The sequence below is a fragment of the Calonectris borealis genome, chromosome Z (assembly GCF_964195595.1).
Source record: "Calonectris borealis chromosome Z, bCalBor7.hap1.2, whole genome shotgun sequence".
Classification (NCBI taxonomy): domain Eukaryota; kingdom Metazoa; phylum Chordata; class Aves; order Procellariiformes; family Procellariidae; genus Calonectris; species Calonectris borealis.
This window is the reverse complement of record NC_134352.1, coordinates 52,175,124-52,195,700: the sequence shown is the minus strand read 5'-3', so window position 1 is coordinate 52,195,700 and position 20,577 is coordinate 52,175,124. Positions and strand designations below refer to the sequence as shown.

General features: G+C 37.7%; 1 protein-coding gene across 6 annotated transcripts in view; it reads right to left on the bottom strand.

Moving 5' to 3' along the window:
* The window catches only part of NFIB (nuclear factor I B), a 177,135-nt gene that overhangs the window by 7,795 nt on the left and 148,763 nt on the right, over positions 1-20,577 (bottom strand). For 2 of the 6 annotated variants that reach the window (XM_075136389.1, XM_075136391.1), the window contains exons 10-11: positions 18,038-18,120; positions 9,025-9,113 (exon numbers count right to left, since the gene is read on the bottom strand). The exons of 1 other annotated variant lie outside the window; for it this stretch is intronic. In XM_075136389.1, coding sequence (XP_074992490.1) covers positions 9,025-9,113; positions 18,038-18,120 — 172 coding nt within the window. The remainder of the gene's footprint in view (positions 1-9,024; positions 9,114-18,037; positions 18,121-20,577) is intronic. 3 more of the 6 variants (XM_075136392.1, XM_075136393.1, XM_075136394.1) reach the window with 2 other exon arrangements.

Below are 20,577 nucleotides of genomic sequence, written 5' to 3'. Positions count from 1 at the left end.
TAACAATTAATTTCAGGTGCTTTGTTTACACACAAAAAAAGTGGAAAAAATTGATGACCTGCTTGTCTCAATGATGGTCAATTTCTGAAGGGAGCAGGACTAATTTTTTTCCTCAAGGAAATATAAGAAATATGAATATCCTAATGTATTTTAAATACCTGAAGTACAAATATTATTCAATAGGGGTTTTTTTTCCCCCCAATTGGGTATATTCTTGAAGGTCACCTGAAAATCTGGGGAATTTTAACCTCTCCAGAAATTAAAAAATACCTTGCTATATTTTCAAAATCTAAGGTCAGCTAATATGGCTAATTAAAGATTTTTCTTTCTTTTTTTTTTAACTCTATTGACTATTACAAATAAAATAAATTCTGTGTTGGAGAAATAACCCCTTTTGAAATTCAAAAATCACAGTTACACTGCAAATCTTGAAATACTCACAAAGATTTAAACCCAGTTATGCATGAAAGATTTGTCCAATACGATCTTGGACAGATTATGTTCCAGAAAAAAAAATCAATACCAGAACCTCATTTAAGAGGCTTAATTGTTTCAACTTATTCTTCATCTTCCTTCACAATTTGTTTTAAAATGCATTTTTTGTTCCTTCCTCTTCGGAGTTCAGTGATGTTAAGAAGTAAATTCTGAAACAACAGACACAATGCAAATCGTTTCCAGGCACAGGGATTTGTAAAAATAGGAACTAGTGATAAAAAACAAAAATAAAAAAACAAGCAGATTTGTTTGCTCAGGATCTGTCTGAATATATGTTTTACAGTGCACAGTTCTTTGCTGTCCTGTTACACGGGATTTACAGTGTTTAGCGATTTTAAACAAAATAGAACACTAACTAAAAGAATGTAAATTTTGTGTGAGGTCAACACAGTATTTAAACAATTTCTGTTGCAAAGGCTAAATACACAGCTTCCAGGTTATCTTTCTGAAGATTTACAGTGCACTTCAGTGGTTGGATAGATATATATGGGACTTTTTGCTTTGTTTTAAAGTTGACAACCTTCCAATGACTACGGCGGGTGAAGGAAAGCAGTCAGTGCTGATAAAGAACAAATTACTATTTGTAGCAGCTTTCTTATCTACTACTTCATATAGGGGAGAGAGATCTTGATTTGTGGGAAGTGCTCAATAAAAATAAGTTGTGACAAGTGGCTACCAGGACTGTTGTTGCCGTATGACCTACAAATTTAATATACGTGTTTATTTAAACCTTTCAAGCCTCCAGCCTTACGTGACGACCACGAGAAAAATGCGGATTGCAACAAATCCATCAATGCTGCTTATGAATCCTCAGGGAGTAACAGATCTCCCACGTTAACACAGCGTAGATCCCATAGGAGTTTCGGAAGCCTCCCGGGTGGCTCGCGTGGGGCCTCCTGCTGCCCCCCGAGACGGCGGAGCTGGCCGGGGAGCACCGCGGCGCCGGGACAGCCACACACCGCCCGGCTGCAGAAGCCATCGCTCTGACACCTCCGAAGGCGGGCTGACGACCCTGATCTACTCGCACCCGCCGGGCAGCGGCTGGCCCCGCTATCAGCTGGGAAGGACAGGCCACCCCCTCTGTTTGCTAGCACTTCCTAAGCCATGATCTTCAAGGCTTGACGAGCTCCGGTTGTATTTTAGAAATTAACCTTATCATACTGCAGTTTGATGTAACTCTCTCTCATCCTGGTACCACCGCCAAGTGTTCACTGTAGATGAAAGGGGAAATCTGGGTGAAAGTTACTGAGGTGAATAGCACTAATCACAGCGCAAAGCTCTGAGAACAGCTCTGACACAAGGAATAACCTGAAAAATAACTCAGGCTCTGCTAAGCTGCATATGTATGGCTGTCTATCCAACATTCCCACACACCCCATTACGCTTACAGTAAATTTAGTCGAACTTTCAACTACCATATGAGCCGCACCCCAGTGCTCCTGTGTGCAGCCAAGCCAGACTGACAGCCCAGAAGAGCAAGGTCCCCTGCCAGCTTTCTCAAACCTGCTCTGAAGGGACCTCTGTGAGCGTCGCAGAGTTTAGCTTCTGCCATGGAAACCATCTACGGCTTCTCTGCAGAGCGTCCTAGCAGAAGCACCAGTTACTGCTGACTGCAAAGCAAACTCTGCCTGGGGGCCCATACGGGTGGCAGCAGCAGGAAAGGGGAAAACACCTTTCCCTGCACCACACTATCCAGCAGTTTGCATAAGTCCCAGGTAAACTTCCAGCCCTCGGTTTCACAAAAGCAGAGGCAATGCTCTGTCTCTGTTCACTAAGTGCCTCGACATGGGGGAAGCCAAAACTCTTTCCATTGCCCAAGACACAGGCAAGCTGGTTGTCCTTGCAGAAGTTAATGAGATGTCCCTCTGCTCACGTGGCTTCTCCTTCAGATAAAAAAGCTCTGTAGATATGAGTGGAATAAAGCAGGTCTACCCCACTCTGAAGCTCACTGCTCCTAAGGAAACCGGTGAGCCCTGCGCTGACAGAGGTTGTAATATAAATGCCTATCCTTTGGAATATGAAGTGATACCTCCAAAAAACTGCCCTAGGCTAACTTTTGAAGAAAGTTACATGAGAAGCACCATCAGATATTGCTGTGAGATTCAGACTAGTAGCCTTTGTGGCAGAGAGTACGGTTTGCAGGACCACCTTCCTGAAGCATACCTCTAAGTAATTTCACTACCAGAAACAGTTTTCGCTCACCATAACTATACTATCAGGTGTGTTATACAGTCATCAGTTCCCTCTCTATCCACGGCAAGTATAATGTATTTATCTGTTCAAATCTAATAAAATAACACAGGAAAATTCTGCAAGCATCCTACAGGGTTAACATTCTCCATTACAGTTTCCATTACAGTTTTCACATGTTAATTCAATCAAGACTTCTGCCATGATTTCCTCTTAAAGATAATAATTGCTGTTTCAAGAACCTCTGATTAAAACATTACTGGAATGGACCACAGGCAGTACTAATATTATAGGTATATACAGTCCACTTTGGAGGTTATAATAACATAAAGAGAATAATAATGTTAAACAATTAACTAAATGCAATAAAAAATAAATCCAATCAGACATGAGTAAATCTGAAAGATTTTAAGATTCTTATTTTCCACCAGTTACTACCTTCTTTCTATTACAGCTTCAGAAGTCTGTAAGAGTATTTCACCATTTGCAAAGTACACCTGAAACGGTATTTCCTTCTTGCAGTTTTACTACCCTGTGCATGAACACACCAGCTTAGACAAGGTAGATCAGATCATGCCAGGACAATCTTTGGACAGAAAAGGTAGAAATGCCTTCAATGTCAAGAGAAGTGGCACTAGTGAGTCACCAAGCAAGGTTCGTCTATCTCCGTACTAAGCAAGTGCTCGCCCAGACAAGTACAGGGGACTTTACCATTTCAAATCGTTAAGATCGTATGAACTTTGGAAATGCAATTGTGCTAACCTCAGTGCCCTGGCTAAATTCCCACTTGTGCATTTCTGCCAAAAGAATAACCACCCCTCCGGCATCTACTTAATGTGGTACTTCTAAACGGGTATCTGTAGTTAAACAGCTGCCAAATTTCACCTCCAAGGTGAGCATTTATTTCAAGAGATATATTAAGTATATCTCAGCTTAATTTAGGATGACTTTTATAGTTTAGCGGGCACACACCACCCCTCTAGCAGATGGAGAAGGTAAAGATTTATGCCCAGAGGAGGGAAAAGGGAATTCTGCTGTAAGGATACTTATTCTATTCCTTGCAGACCCCTTTTTGTGATAGTGTAACAAAAAAAGGTAAGGAAAGATCGGGAAGAGGCCACAGAGCCCATCACTAACAAAGAAAATCCACAGCAGAGGAAGGGCCCAGAGAAATAGTGCATGTCCGTTCTGTGCTCTGGACCGTGCATGCATGAGTGTTTGGTGCAGGGGCAGTGCTAAAGGAGGTTTGCAAACACGCACGTGCACAGAGGGGGCTGTGACCAAGTGGAGGACTGCCTCCCATAGAGCCAAATCATAGAGGACGTGGGCTCGGGTTACCAGAGACCATTGGGTCACCTGTGAAAAACTGACTCTCCACTTTCGCCATCTACACTGCTTTTTTTCCCAAATATTACCATTTCCAATTCTAATCTGTTAGATTTTTTACCTCAGCACTTTAAAAAAAATTGACTAAAAGTTTATTTATCAAATTAGCCTGACTAAATAATAATGCAGATAATCCTAACTGCACCAAAAAAAAACCCCAAACCCAATAGTGTGGTTTTACTGCTTCAAAACAAACAATTGGAGGTAAGATGATCAAGAAGTAGAAAAGAAGAGTAACCAAGGGGTTAAAGATACTGTTTACACTTGGGAATTCTCTATAATATGCTCCTCCTTCCCTAGCAGTGCTGCCAAAAATCATCTGACAGGAAACATAAGATTAAGTTTGTCCTACCTAAGTGAACAAAGAGTGCTCAGAACAGCCAACCAGTTCACTGCAGAGCGGGAACTTTTCTAATCCTGCTGGAATCTGCAGTGCTGCTCAGAAAATATTACTGAAGTTGTTTTCTTTACTTTAATATCTTGCTTCTGGATCATCTCATTCATTTTGGTCACACTGCAGTTCTTGCTGCTTCTCCCATAAAGGTTAACTTAAAGCTCCAAACATAATCATGTGGAAAATGGACATTATTGATTCCTATGGTCCATTGTTCCCCCATTCTAAGTCCCTGAAGTTCAAGTTCAATCTGGAATTACATCATGTCTGGTTTCTCCTGGTTACCAGACGGCTTGAGACGTGACCACAGCTACAGAAAAAACAAACAGCCTTCTTCACGCTTCGGCTCCCCTATCGATTCAAACATAAACTTTTTTTTCTTTCTCTCAAGTATGCTTCAAGTATGGAGCATGGTTAATTTAGAGATTAAGTTCCAAATTAGATTATCTAATGGCATCTTAATGGATTGCTGACCCATTTCCTGTGGGATGGCAGCATGCAAGTCTGGCTTGAATACAATTAATTTCTTAGGAAGTGCTCTGAAGATGTTTGCCTAGATGGAGAGGAAACATAATGTTCTGCACATCTTTCTGCATTACAGAGTTGGGCAAAACTATTAGAGTTAGCAATTTAAATTGATAAAGACCAGAAATCATTAGGTTTTCTTTCTATGAATACTTTTACAATCAGGATACTTCAGCGTTTTTGTTCTTAAATTGTAATGAATTGATACAGCTATTCCCAAACATTGCCCAAGGGGATTGGGGGAGAGGGGGGAAGGGGCAGGGCGGGGCGGAGGGTATGAACCATTGCTTTAATAGGTGTCTGTGTTTGCCAAAATGTGCTTGCCACAGCAATGCTGCTGACTATGTTACTTTAGCTACGTTTGCTCAATACCAAACAGACACAAGGTACTGTGCTACAAAAGCAATCTGCACCCATTCTCAATTCCCCTCCTACTTCTTTCACAAGTCAGAGATTATCCCATTTGATTGCCTTATCAGCATTATTATCATAAACCTAAAGTGGTACTGGGGGGAAAAAATGATGCTTGGAAAGCTGAGCACCCCTACAGAAGGAAATTCAGCACTCTGAGAACAGAGGTCCCCTCAGCATCTCCAGGAACAAACCAGCTGTTGTACTATGCTTATGTGTCAAGATAACAGACCGAAAGCAGGAAACGTTAACCTAGTGCATTTGCCTGGGTAGTGTAAATGTAATGTTAAAGTAACAGTTAACCCCTAAAACTAACACAGAAAGATTGTTAACAAAATGAAGATAAGTAACAATAGTTGGAATAAAAATATATTTGGCAATAGCTGAGTTAAAATGTACACTTATGTTATCAGACTTACACACACACACACTTTTTCTCACTCTCACTCATGTCTTAAGTTTACTTATTGCATATGCTCTTGCTCTCACGTGGCAACTGAGACTGTATTTTCCTAATTGAGCCTCACAGATTTTCACAGCTTCCCCTCACCTTCTGTCTCTAGGAAAACAGTTATTATCATAGAACTGTGGTTATGAAAAAAGACAGTTGGGGGGTTTTTAATGGTTTCTGAGTATCTTCTTCGTATGTACAGCAAAAAATTGACCTAAATTGTCTTAAAAGTACTCAAGAACTTAATTCTGTTGATGTGCTTAAATGTTGTTCAAAGTTCAGCAGACATAATAAAATACATACCATAAATACTGTAAGTAAGCAACAGAAAAAAAATAGTTGTAGATGGTTAGGGTATCAGGAGCATAATAAAAATTACTACTTCGAAATACCTTACCAAATAACTGGTTTTTTTTCCCTTTTTTTAGGATGCTCACAGGATGTTTTATGTAAGTATTTCCTTTAAAGATATCAGAATGTTTCATTCAGCTAAGCAAAGTATTGATCTAGTTTTTATTATCACTATTCCTTACAAGTCTTCTGGTTTTGAAGAAAACGGTGCATCAATGACTTAAAGTTTTGTGGGTTTGGTTTTTTTTTTCTTTTGGTCTTGTATTATTCATATTCTCTTTTTTTTGCAAAGTTCACTCTTTTGCATATGGACCACTACTCTCTTATACGTGGGACTTTAAATGCCAACAGATACATGATTTTATAAGGAAAGAAAAACCCAGAAAATATATTTTGAAATCTGTGTATCATATTTTGAAATCTATGCATCATATTACCATCAGGTATGACAGGCAGCTACTAATAAGACAAAAAAAATGGAAATAACAGAGATTTTATCATCATTCACTCTCCCCAAGTTTACAAGGTGTGGTTCACCAACAATGCTCCATGACAAAGCTTTCAGCTTGGCCATCTCTGCTACCTGATTTCTTAGCGACAGGACAGCTAACACTGAGGTACTGCCAACTTTTTTATCCTCTTGAGGTCAATGATATTTCTGAAAAATCTGTATACTTAAAATAACCACAAAAGCCTCCTGTAAAAGGTCGGATCGAAATGAGCACTGCAGATTTGAGGAAATCACACAATCAAACATTTATCAAACCATTTTGTGGGGGAAAATTTGACTGTCTGGACTAGAATATATTTCTTTGCCAACAAGCAACAATTCCTTTTGCAATATGTTCTTCTTTTCAGTGCTAGTTTTAGTGTTAGAAGGGCTCACTGCTCCTTAGCCTGTGCAGGTATCATTTCTCTCCTTAGATCCTCACCTACATGGGATTTGAAAAATGTTGTATTCCAAAGCTCAAATGGTAAGAGCTGTCTACTTAGGGAGAACTAACAGTCTGTTTCTTTGTTCTCTAAGGCTGTGCTTAATTCAAGGCCAAGTAAGCATAGCCTGTAGAGAGACGCCCATGGCAGAATTTGTGCCCAAGTTCATCTGGCAGCGCTTTTCTATGTTGGTAGGGTCAAAGTGGCAGGCAGCACCCTTGGAGCAACCTGCAAAGCAGTTTTGCTTGTAAAGGTGAGCAGATCACGGAGCGTGCTTGTATTCATCACCAAAGTTTCCTTGGTCATCGCCTAGAAATCTTTTTTCCCCCTTCCTTTCTTTTCGTAATTTATGCCCAAGGGTCTTGTGTAGTGGGTACTGAAAAGCAGAATTCAGCAAGCACTGGGACAGTGCTTCAGCCGGTATAAACTGGCATTGCTTTAAAGGGGACTCGAGTGATGACTGATTAAAACCATTCAAGGATATTCCTAGACAGGCAGTTGTGATATAATTTCCTAACGCCTGTCAATGCCCTGAAAAAGCAACACTCTTTGTAGTGTGAGAATAAATCACCTCCTCTGTGCTACACTAGCTCAGTTTGGATTCACTCTTGGCAGTACATTGAAAACTCTGGCAATTACTGCATGATGGGGATTTATAATGTGAATCACAGCCCTTGAGGAGATGAGGTGAATCCATTAGCTAATTTTCCATTGAGCCATTTAATCTATAAGGGAAGAAATGACAACACGTTGCTTCTCCACCACAATTCTTCCAGATTTTAAATATTATTGCAGAAAAATTGCAAAGAGGAAAAGTAAAGCAAAAATATTCAAGGCATTTAAACTTCAGATTTGTAAATAGCACCAATTTTCAAATTCCATAATTACCCTTCCAAGCTGATACTCAAAACCCCCAAACCTTCTAGCAATCCATAGTACAATACAGTGCATCAAAAGGCATTTTGTACACAACGCTTATACACACTCACACTCACACACATACTTACACAAACTATTCAGAAGTACGTATACTTTCATGTGCACACAAATGTCCAAGAACTATTTAAAATTAGTTTGAGAGTGAGTAGCTAATACTGCATCTGACAGGCTCCCAACCCACAGGTTTTACAAGTACAACCCCCATTAAATGTCAAGTGTTGCAGATAATCCTGCACATGAAAGAGGTGAAGAACTGATATATCACAATTACACTGATTTGTTTATACACCTATTTAGACACACACCCCTCTACTGTTACCATAATTCATTATATACCAAGAGATGTAAAAGAGAATAATGAGTAATTTATTAATGGGTTTTATTGTGTTTGCCTTTTTTTCATACAAAAAGAAACTCTCTTTTGTGTAAATCATTCCTAATTATTCTGTTATTTAGTCGCGAAATATATCTTACCTTCATGTACATGTTAGTGACCTAAATCTACACCAGCCAATTAGTCAAAAAAGTCTCTATAAATAGTATGGTTATTCATTGTCCAAAACCACCACCACCTCAGACATTTATTATTATACTCCTCTATACCTCTAACAGCATCATTTTCTTTGTGTTAACCACTAAGCCCCCCAAAACGTGACCTTTAATTCTGCAAACGACATTTTCATTTTTAAAGCCTAAGATCAGTATTCCCTTAAATTTACAAACCCTTTGCATTTGACAGCACAGCATTATCATTCCAGGTGCTTAATTAAGGTAGTTTCTAAATTCAGCTTACACTAAAGATAACCTGAATGCGTATGGGAGAAACGTTACACGCGTGTTTTGATCAAATGCTGTCACATATTCCTCTGGAGACCCGCTAAAACAGATACTGTAGCTCAATGCAACTTTTTTAGAGGTGGTGTAGGGGTGGAAATAATTAAAATGTTACCTTTGCCAAGTAATTCCCAATGTATCCTCACTGGCACTGGGGTATAAATGCCTGCCGTTTTGATTCATGGTCCAGTCACAAATTCTCAGCTGTCAATTGAAACCTAGCAGTCAGATATGCATCGAGCAGTACTACAGTTTTTAGTATTTAAATGAATACATGCAAACTAGTACTGTACATGGCAAAAGCCTTACTTTCCCAAGAAGTAACTTTAAAAAATAAAACAAACAAACAAAGAAAAATAACTTATTCTGAGAAATAAATGCCTATAGATTTGCTTAAGATAATGCTACTTTAATACGCTCCTCTATTAATAAAGCATAAAAGAGTAACTAGTGTTTAGCACATAACAATTAGCCATTATTAGATTACAAACTCAGCTGGAATAAAAGGAAATGTTAATATTCAATAGCGAGATACTTTAAGAAAGGAAATAAAAATGCTGTTTTCTCTAAGCAATGCTCTATATAATGTGTATTAAGTAAAGGTCAAATATAATCAATATCTTGTAGCATGCATTTTGTGAAACATAGAAGACATGCAATTTATAGAAAATTTGCCCAAATTAAACAAACTGTATGTCCTTCTGTTGCTATTTAAGAAGGGTAAAGGTATTGTGTAATTGAAGTTTATTAATCTAGTGTTATAGAAAGTGGCATTACTTAGCAAGAAGTGGTAAAATAGTCTAATCTTGCCTTATACTCAGAATAATAGCATCTAAAATATTTTATTGGATTTTAATATAATGAGGAATGTACTAAATGTTAGCTGAAACAAATTCTTCCCAGATCCTCAAATCATCAGTTGTGCCTTCACGGATTGTTCAAGCAACCCTCTATAGCTCTGTTTATTTAACAGCTGCCCTATAGTGTTAGCAGATTTATTGAAAAGATATACTGCTTGTTTTTAAGTTTATGAAAGTGAACTTATCTGGCTTGCGAAGAAAACATACATTTTAACCTCTGTATAATCATGCTGTATATAAATTGCTGTACCATTATATATGATACAGCGCTCTGAATTGAAGATAAAATGTTGTTGCTGAGTTTAATTGCATTTAATGCATTTTAGTTTTCTCTATCCATATTCACAGTCTTTAGATAGCACAGGCTACAGCAAACAACTATAATAAACTATTTTCACAGGAGCACAATTAATTGCAGTCTTTTCCTGAAAAATACAAATGCTGAGGACAAGACAATATTGCTAACCTGACCCTGTCTGGCTGTTAGACTCATAAGCTTCCTGCTGTTAAGGTCTGAGAAATGGAAATGTTAGTCTCTGATGTTTTCATAGGGATTGTTTCTTGTTTGTTATCTAAAGAACTCCAAGGGACCTTCTAAAGGCCATTAAAAGCATGACTAAACCACATGAAATTAACCAGAAAAGGAAACATGCAGTCAAAAAATTTGCTAGAGGTAACTGTGAATAATACATTAAATATGTTTAAAGAAAGGGGTAAGTAAATATTTGGTTTAGTCACTATACAAAACAGTATTGTAAACCTGATTGTAATATTGAAGACATAGTAAAAGATGTTAGCTCAGTTACTCAATGTACAGTAGATGTATTTCTGCTATAATCCTTAAGAATGTCATCATCGTCATTACAGATGCATATTTTAAAGCTTTATAACTTAGCTATAAAAACTCACTTCCAGCTGAAACACAAGACTGAAAGGTTAAACCCCCCCCCCCCCCTTTTCTTCTTTCTCAAAATATAAAATCTACGAATAAAAGCCCTTTGGCTGATTAGACCATAAAAAATAAAAAATACTAAAATCACAAACTTAGTGTTACCAAATTATTTTATGTGCTTAGGTCTAGCTCAAAAATCTAGCAAGCACTTAGGTTGCTATAGAACCTGCATTGGCAATTCGGGGAAAACAGTAAGGGATTGATACATTACATTTTAGTAAATCAGCTTCTGCACTAAATCATTATATTCTTCCCAGAGTCTGTATGAAAACTTTCCACATGTACAGTTAATGTGTTAAATTTATCATTAAGAAAGCTCCAAAAGGAGCTTTTCAAAACCTATTTCATAAATTTTAATAATGGCATACTTAATTTTATATACAGTAATACATACCTCAATACATATATATCTAAATACTGTAATGGTAATAATAGAACATGTGCATTTTATATATATGCTGTAGACACATACAGGCATATGTATATGAAGATTCATGCTACACCAGGCTTATAGGTAGTGTAAACCGTAGTGCTATTCACTGCATCAACTGTGCCATACTGACAACACCTTGAAGAACTGCAGGTCTGTATGACAACAGGTTGTGTATTAAGCCCAGGACTGCATCAGCTGTGCTGAAAACCACCTTCCCAATGCTAAAAACTATTGCTCCACACTCCTCAGCAGGCTCACATAGCTGCCATGTTGTCTATAAAAACTAATATGCCAGGAAAACGTTTCTTTCCTCCTTCACATAAAATTTCCTCTCCCAAATCACTCCTGCTTAGAGATCAAGATGTCTAAGATTTAGAAATATACTTTTGAAAGCACATAGAAATATCACTTTCAAAGCCTGCGTCTGCATCCCTCACGTGTGTTGAGTGTTTTCTGGGTAAAAAGGCTGGAGAAGCTTAAAAGAGCTCTACGAGTCCTGGCTCCATTTGATAGAAGACGACGTCTGTTTACAGCAGGAGGGGGAACGCTGCCCTTGGAGGATGTCCAGACAGCCCAGTAGGGAAAGCCTGGGGGCACAGACCTGATGGGAATACCAAGCTTTGGAAGGATGTAGGCCACTTGAGTTTAGTATTTTGAGTGCTCTATGTTGTTTGGAGTCATGCTGAAAGCCTTCTGGCTAGTTGTAGTCCTCAGAGTAACTTAAGTGACTTCTAAAATCATGCCACAGTGTTAGCTGGAGACAAGAAGGCACATTCACTCTCACCAGCAGTAAGTCACCTAAAAGAGTTTCTCTGCAGGACTTGTGAAAGGGAGAGGCAGGAAACTACTTGAAGGCTACTTGACAAAACTTAAATTCCTCAGTAGAGGGACTTAAGAAATAGTCCTCATGAGACGTTTAATAAATGCTGAAAAACATTTCTAACTTTCTCAAAAATACGCTATGAATGCAAAATAAATGACCTGATCTGGCATCTGACGTGGGGAAAAGTCTTTCCTAGAAGCCTGTTGGACAGGCCTGCTTCTCAGTCCCACGGCTTTGTCGTTTTCAGCAAGGCAAGCCACATTAACCCCACTTCAATAATACCTTCCATCCACAAAACGTTATCAATGATTTTTATATTTATCATCTCTCACCTAACCACACAGAAAAAGAACATGGGTCTGTACTCTGAAGTGGAAAAGCATGCCGGCCTTGCAGCAGATGGGGAAACCTCACAGGCAGCCCAGCCACTTCCTGACATGTGGAGCTGCAGCGGTCTCTCGTCCCTGCGATACGTCCTTGCTGCTGCACAAAGCCCACCGCAAGCGTTTCTCCAGGGAGGCCGTGCAACTCCCTGAGTGCACCCGCCTCCGCCGTGTCATGGGAGAGGGGCCACCGGCCCAGGCAGAAGCAGAGCAGGGGACCGAGTGCTTCTCCTAACTCTTCCACCTGCCTGAAAGTCATCCTCCTCCCTGCTCCTGTTCTGCCCTCTGTAAAATGCTAGGAAAGTGATTTTGGTTTGCACTTTCCAGTGCTGTGAGACATACTGATGTGAAGTTCTACCCAAGAGCTAGATTTCACTGCAGCTGCCTTTTCAGTTTAAACTGGGCACCTTCCAAGCACAACCATCCTGCAGAGTTTTAAGTATGCAAGTTCTACGTACATTAAAAACCTGTAGTCAACAGCTCAATCTTTAATCATAGTCTGAATAATTTTTATGGGTTAATATTTAAGTAGGTTTTGTATTCTCCTTAGTGGCTGCCTAAGACTAACATTCATTTCAAGCATCTGTGATCGCTAGTGAAAGTAGATATGTATTTTGGAAAGTGTAATAGCAGACTGTGCTATAGCTTCTCTTAGTTGAGAAAAGCCCATAAAACTTAACATTTGCATATTGTCATTGTTTTGACTGAAACTTCCTTTAAATGTGTTTCCTTTCCAGCAAGCATATGTGAAAGCTGACCTCTTATCCATTTACATACCTCCCTGGTGGTCATGTGACCCCGTTTTACGTCAAACTGTCAATTATGATAAGGGACACAATAAGAACAGCCTAAGTGTTGATAACCTGTTTCCTGGCTTTACTGAGAAGTCCTGTTTAAGAGTCCACTTGTGTTCTTCTTTCAGCCTTCTGCTGAAAGGAAAAGCAACATCCACCCAAAACATTTTGCAAACAGGTACTCTGTGTTCAGTGGACATTTAAGTTTACAATTTCCGTGATGAATAGTATGAAGAGAACTCCATTTTGAACTGTGTGATTCAGTAACGAAAGGATGCATCTGGTAAGAACAACTTCCTACCGAAGAGGCAGGGCAGTCTGGTGCGTAGGAAATAAAGAGCTATCTACAATTTTCTGATTTTGCATTTTAGAGACCTGAAGTGTTTCTTATTACTACGTACATGGCAAATGCCTCACTCATAAATGTCAAAGCTGTGTGAAAATCATGCAAACCACACACCACACCCGGAAAGTCCAAGCTCTAGTGAAAACCATGCCATTGTATTAATCAGTGCAAAGGTTGGAGGAGTTCACTGGCTCCTCAGTAATTGGGCCAGCATTAGTTAGCATGATTTACTGTAACAGACAGGAAAGTTGTAGAGGTCATTGTCTTCACACACCTCAATAGCTATCCCGTCTATTTATATTTTCTAATTAAAAATAGAATCACCCATACAAGGCTCCAAGGGGCATTAAAATTAAATAAATGGCCAAGAAAGAAAACCTGTCAGTTATTTCATTCATTCCAATAGAAACCTTATTATCTGTGAAACCATTAATCTGTATCTGCAATAAATACAAATGTCTACCTATCTACCCATCCATCCATCCATCTATCTTTTTATATTGTTTACACAAGTAAAGTGCATGACTAGCATTTCTGGCAACATTCTAGCTTTATAGCCAGAAAAAACATCAACCTGTCTCTAAGTGTCTATCTTTTCAAGAACATAATAAGTTCATGAAGTTGAGAGCAGTAACACAAGGAGGCTACAGAAATGCCATCACATAACCATGAGAATTCTGATCATTAAGACTTTGTTACTGAACTAATGATCTCTCCATTAAAATTATTTAGTCAAAAGAATGGAGACAGAACTAAAATCTGGCAAGGGACTGTGTCCGCTTGTAGAAGATTGAATTTGACTGAGTTTCCTCAATTTGTTGCTTTTTATCTAATTCAGGCTTAGAAACCACAAATCTTCAGTAGAAGCAAATCAGAGAAAGAAGGGGGGAAAAAGGTGCTCCCATATAATTGTGAAGATTATCCAACCTTTCTTTTATGCACAATTCATTTAAGATGTTTCTCAGCACAGATGATGAGCACCAAGTACTAGATTTGACTTCATAAAATAATCCTACCAACCACCAACAGTAAAATTAAGATAAACTGTCTCACTCAGGTACTAGCTCTTATCACTTCCCTTGCCCCTTCCTATGGTGCCCTCCCTGCAGTTACATTATCAATACTTAACATCTCCCAGAAATTGATGCTGAATCAAGAAAAGCAAACCAAGTGGTCATTAACTCTCTGTAACAGACAGTTGGGGGGGCTCACATGACTTTTTTACAACAAAATGATAAGATATATGTGACTCTCTAGATGCCAATGAAGCAAGAGATATGTTTTGTAACTATTCATGTCACAGTATTTCAAGGCATTTCAAGGCAGGTAACAGGAAGACCCACCACCAATTGCAGCAGAAAGTGGACTGCATAGTTATAATTCCTCATTAGAACCTTGTCTTCCTAACTATCAACATAGCATGCTAAGTAATTCATGTAACAGCATATTTTTCACAGTATCCAGATCAGTAAAAGCAAATAAACTGCTCCCATTGGCACTACTATGCACTGTCTTTCAAAATTGTATTCAGTGCTTCCCATCTAAATGTGAGTATTCCAGGTAGGCTGTGCTGTAAGTTGTTTACTGGAAGTTCTAGCAAACTATCACTTTGTCAAAAGACTCCATGTAAGTGGGTGTTGCAAAATACATGTGTAACTTTTAAATTTATTGTGGTTACAGTAATTTAAACAGGCTACATAATGGTTCTTTTTAACAACAACAAAAAGTACTCAGCGGTATATGCCAATATTTCTCATAACCAGAGAGAATAAATCTTCATAAAGACTCCTCCAATGAAGTAAAAAATGTACCGGTGACAATATTTATTCTTGAGGGGTCAATGTGCATTACAGGCTATGGTGAATGTTTAAAAGACCTCTCTGGAACTAAAACCATTGGCTTTCTAATTTAGAATTTTTCTCTGCTAATACAAAATGATTGATTGCCTTTATTTCATGTACCCCTTGATTTTTCTTTTCATTCATCATGGGCTGCTTTAAACCAAATGCATTTAAAATCTGCCACAAGAAGAGTGGTCTCTTTTAAATTGTTGTAAAGTAATGAAAGGACATAGTAAATCAATTTCATTTCTGCCTTACCAAAGGATAACCTTTGCTCTATTAAAGTTGTTTAGACAATCTCAGTGCTCTACCTCACTTTCTGGGTAATAAGCATATATGGCACTGTCATCTCAAAGATGCCTTTAGGATTTAAGTGAGTGAAGGTAACTAATTCATTAGAAACATATATATGCACTTATATATTCATATTTATCCATCTGAAAAAAGCTTTGTTGTTAAAGTATTCTGTTCTTTCAAATGGTTTCAGCAGTATATACTATTCCCTAATTTTGTACATATTTATATGTATAAGCATCCACACACGCACCCCCCCCAAACACACTCAGGCAAGCATACACATGTATCCACTGCATAAGTTAGAAAAGAATAGAGATTATACAGCAAAGATGAAACCATGACACAATTTTTAAATTTACTATATGGCTCACTGGTCACCAATTGATGCTCTTGAATTAATAAAATGAGATTGTGAAGCAATATACTTTAGAAGGGAGAACATTGGTTTCACACTGTGGCATTGAAGACTTTTTCTGTTTATGAAGTGTATGTGAGACCTAATTTATTTTCCCCTTCCCCTTAAGCCATCTGGCCATATGTTTTACCATGAAAGGGAGTATAAGACACAGTGCATGTAAACACCAAAGACTGTGATGACCCTTGAGATCCCTCTCACTTTTATGTTCCTATGACACTGCTGAAATCTCCAAATTTATTTCCATCTATACAAAGCCAAAAATATATAGAAGATGCATGAAATAAGCAATATATGATTTACATGTCATAAACTCAGCCAAGGGGAAATTAAGCATGCTGCCACTACCTTCTGGCAAGTGACAAGAAGCTTGTAACTCTTTCAATGAACTTGGAAGAAGGTGGAGTGGGCTTAAGCAGTAGCAAATTTGCAGAAAAAATTGTGTCTAAAAATATGTAGTGAAAAAAAATTTTTATTGCACATCCCCAAGTTAACTGGATGTCAGAGACTTTTCAAAGGATACTATGTAAAACTTCACATGAAAAGAAATCCAGAAATTATATGCACTGTGTTTAAAAAGAGAGACATTGTGTGTGTTTTAAAATACAATAAACATATACTGTATATCTTTTTAAAAGTACCATGTTACAGTAATTATAACACATTTCATAATACAACAGTCTTTGAGAGGTTGAAAAAAAAGCAATACACCAGAAAATTTGCTGAAAAAGGGTGGCAAAACCACTGATTGTCATCTGGTATTTTCATAAAAGTGTACAGATGTTTCCAGTTAGGTCTCACTGGTTAAAAAAAAGTTGGCAAAGCATCAACTATCTTGAATAAATGATCATCTTTATGATTTTCTCTGAACTCTGCATGTGGTGACCTTTAAAACGGACATACTGCCACCTTGCCCTGGGAGCAGGTAGGGATAGGGAGTTCCAGATGAAGCACACTTCAGCTATATCTCAGCAAACACTGAACAGGTAGGTTTTACTGAAAAATGAAACAGGCATGTGTACCAACTGTTGACAGGAACCCAAGCCTGAGAAAAAAATACAGTACAATAAATACCAAGGACTATTTAATAGCCCTTTTCCTACTGCCACATTCACCTTTTTTCCTTATAACATTTTACATGCTGTTAATTTCAAAGTCCTCTACTGTTAAGATCTAGGAGCAACACAAACAAACATCATAAAATATGTTAAAGTTCTAAAGGGTCTGAAGTTATTCCTGTTACTAGCGATGTAGCATTTCTGTATATGCATGGCCTTGCGACTGACTGCAGCTAATTTGTTTGTAAGCCATCATTAATCTCGGCTGTATATTTTCACAGTTTGGGTAAACACTTCATTTGCATTAAATTTACAGCATTAATGAGATGTGAAATTTAAAATGCTACTTGAAACATAAATGATGTAAGAAACTAGAACAAAAATGTGGTTTTATCATGTTTGAAATCAGCAGACCAATTTAAACCTATTAAACTAGAAATGATGATGTGATGCATTGAGAATTTGGTTTTATAACTCATCTTCTAGAACTAAAATGAAGAAATGTAGGCTTAAACATCTGGGGAAAAAAAAACAAAATAGCTTGAAAATAATAAGTTGGACTTTTTGCTTTGGAAATTTTGGTTATTTTTTAAACTGATTTTGAAATGAGTATTTGTTCCTTATACACCTCATTCTCTTTCCTAAAATCCTATTAAAGATTACATGTATGAGCTCTTGAAAAATAAAATAATTGAAAGAAATATGATTAGAAGTTCCTTAAGATGGCACAAATCTAAGAAATAAAGCATATGCTAAATTGATGTTTCTTAAAGGGTTCAGTTTTGTTTTGAATAAACTTCATCTTCACATGACAAATACTGAAGCCCTTAGGATCCCAGTCTAATCCAAGATAACAGTGGCAGCACGTAGGAAGGTAATATTGCAAAGCTTCTCTATATCATTACACCTATGTGAAACTTGCCCACCTGTTGCTGGTGTAGGAAGGATGGGTCTCTTGGGCTTAGTCCCACATATCGATTGGCTTGGGATGTGCCTGAGGCTGTGTAGGCTGATTAAGGAAGAACAAAACAGATTGATAAAAATACCAACCTATCATAACTATTACCCTGTGCAGGTACAGTACAAATATGAGAGATCCAGAGTTATGATTTTGCAATATATAGGATGCGTCGCTGTTTTTCCTTTATTTAAACTTTAATAGAATGCAAAAGAAAAATTGGACCAAAAATTGGAAAGGTGTGTAAATTCCTATGAACTTCAATGGAAGCTGCATGTGTAAATCATAATGATGTCTCCTGTTAAATATAAGTTCCTCTGATTAATATATTTTTAATTTTTTTAAAGTGATTAAATAAAGTCTATATTTGAAGGAATCATGAGCCTGCTTCTCACTTCCATCACACCAATCTAAGGCACCAGTGAAATCACTGAGATTACAATGTTGAGAGAAAGTATTAGTGCACGCTTATTATTCTTACTGCTGTGAAGGCCCATCACAAGACTGTAAAAGAACAACAAAAATTGGAATCAAAAGTTCAGTTTACTTATGTGGCATGAAATGAATCTTTAACAGGTCTTTGGAAACAGGATATAATCTGATTAGTATTTTCATGAGAAGGGAGCTAATTTTTACTGTGCAATATAATATTAAATATTCAACTCCCCTATGCAACAGGAAACAACATTTTCCCAGGAGGACAATTTAAGGAAGTCTCTCGCTATCTGCTGCAGAAGATTAAAGAAATCCCTTCTGAGGAGAAAGGGAATGGTAGGTGATGCTGGGATTAGTTATAGGATATGGTCCTTCACCTATAGGTCATATTCCTGTCTGGTCTCTGTCAGTAATCCCTCTCATGGTTTTTGGTGGCACTTAAGAAATGAGATAGGTGGTCTTACTCCACTTCCCAGCGTGGAGATATCAGCACTGCAACTTGCAGCATCACAACCTGGAAACTTGCTGGCAGACAAAGTAAAACTACTAAAATCGAACAGCCATACACAAGGATGCCAGTGAGGAGCTAGATGGGAGTACTTACTGAATTGGCCTGTTAGTATTAAAGTCACACAGCAAATACAAGCAAATGAAATCGATTAAATTAAAAAAAAAAAAAAGGCTTTATACAGTAAACAGGCTTTATTGAAAAACTGTCACAAAAATTAATCCGTTATTAGAAGGAAATTATGGTGGAGACCACAGGCTTCCCCAAATATTATCAAAGCCTGCTGTTCTTTCTCATTCAAAACAATTCTGCTATTGCACTTCAGAATGAAAAGCAGTGCTAATCATTTGCTGTTTTACTCTCATCAGACTGAATAATAATGATAATTTGTTGGCCAAACATATGGTTTCTATACATATCTATATATATATTGAACCAACCAATCAGTTATTGCAAATAAGAGTAAAACTATGCCTTAAAATATATTTAGTCTTGATTTTGCCATTAAGTTAACATTAGCACTCTGTGTGGCAAGTGTATTATGACTGATAATACAGTTTATATGTATTCATACATAATTTATATTAGCAGCAGGACATGATCCCTCATTTTTTGCTATTTTCTTCATCAACAAGCTATGTTCCTTCACGTTTTTGCTCTTAGAGTTACCAACCCATTTTCAAAAGGCTTTACCAAGCAGACTACTGCACTACTCTGAAAACCATAACACTCTGAACATTGTAGCATTTATACACTATCTCATATGCAGAACAGGTACATTCAAATAAAATTCGTACATAGGGGTTTTTTGTTATTATTTACATGCTGTAGTGACAGACTTCAGATCTTTAGGCAAGAAGTTACTTGCACACTGCTGTGGAAGCATGAGGGGGCCTTATTTCAAATATCTATGCCAAGATGTTCTAACGTTCATGGGGAATCAGGTACCCAAGTTCCAATGAATTGCACGACAAACGGGGTGCCAATTTCATTGGAAAATACGGTTCAAATTTTTTCCTTAGTAGTAGGACAATGAACAGATTAAGTTTGCTTTCCTGTAATGATGAATAACATGGTCAAATTACCAGAAAACATCCCAACTCCGTTCTGACATTGTATTTGTTCTTTTTGCCATTTGTATTAGAAACCCTGACCTCATCTGAGACAGCTATTTAGGCCAGGCACGATCATGTCAAACAGGAAGCAGAATGAAACCATGGATACTTGAAACTATGCATGAACTCAGTTTTCTCAGTTTTCTATTCTGGACCAAAAGTTTAGGGCAACAGCTTCTTGTTTGTTGCTAAAACTAACTCTTTTTAAAAGGTGCAAGAATTGTACCACAAACCACCAGGGAGAATACAGATATACTCTACCACCTTTTGACAAAATTCTGCTACACTGAAAGAACAGCTAAAATAGCTCCATAAATCTATCCATATAATATTTGTTTATACTTAAAAAATAGTTTGTCCAAAAGTTACTACTATCCTTCTATAATGAAGGCATAACCAGTTTTCCTTCTTTACATCTCGGCCACTCCTATGCATTTGAGTCTCATCTCT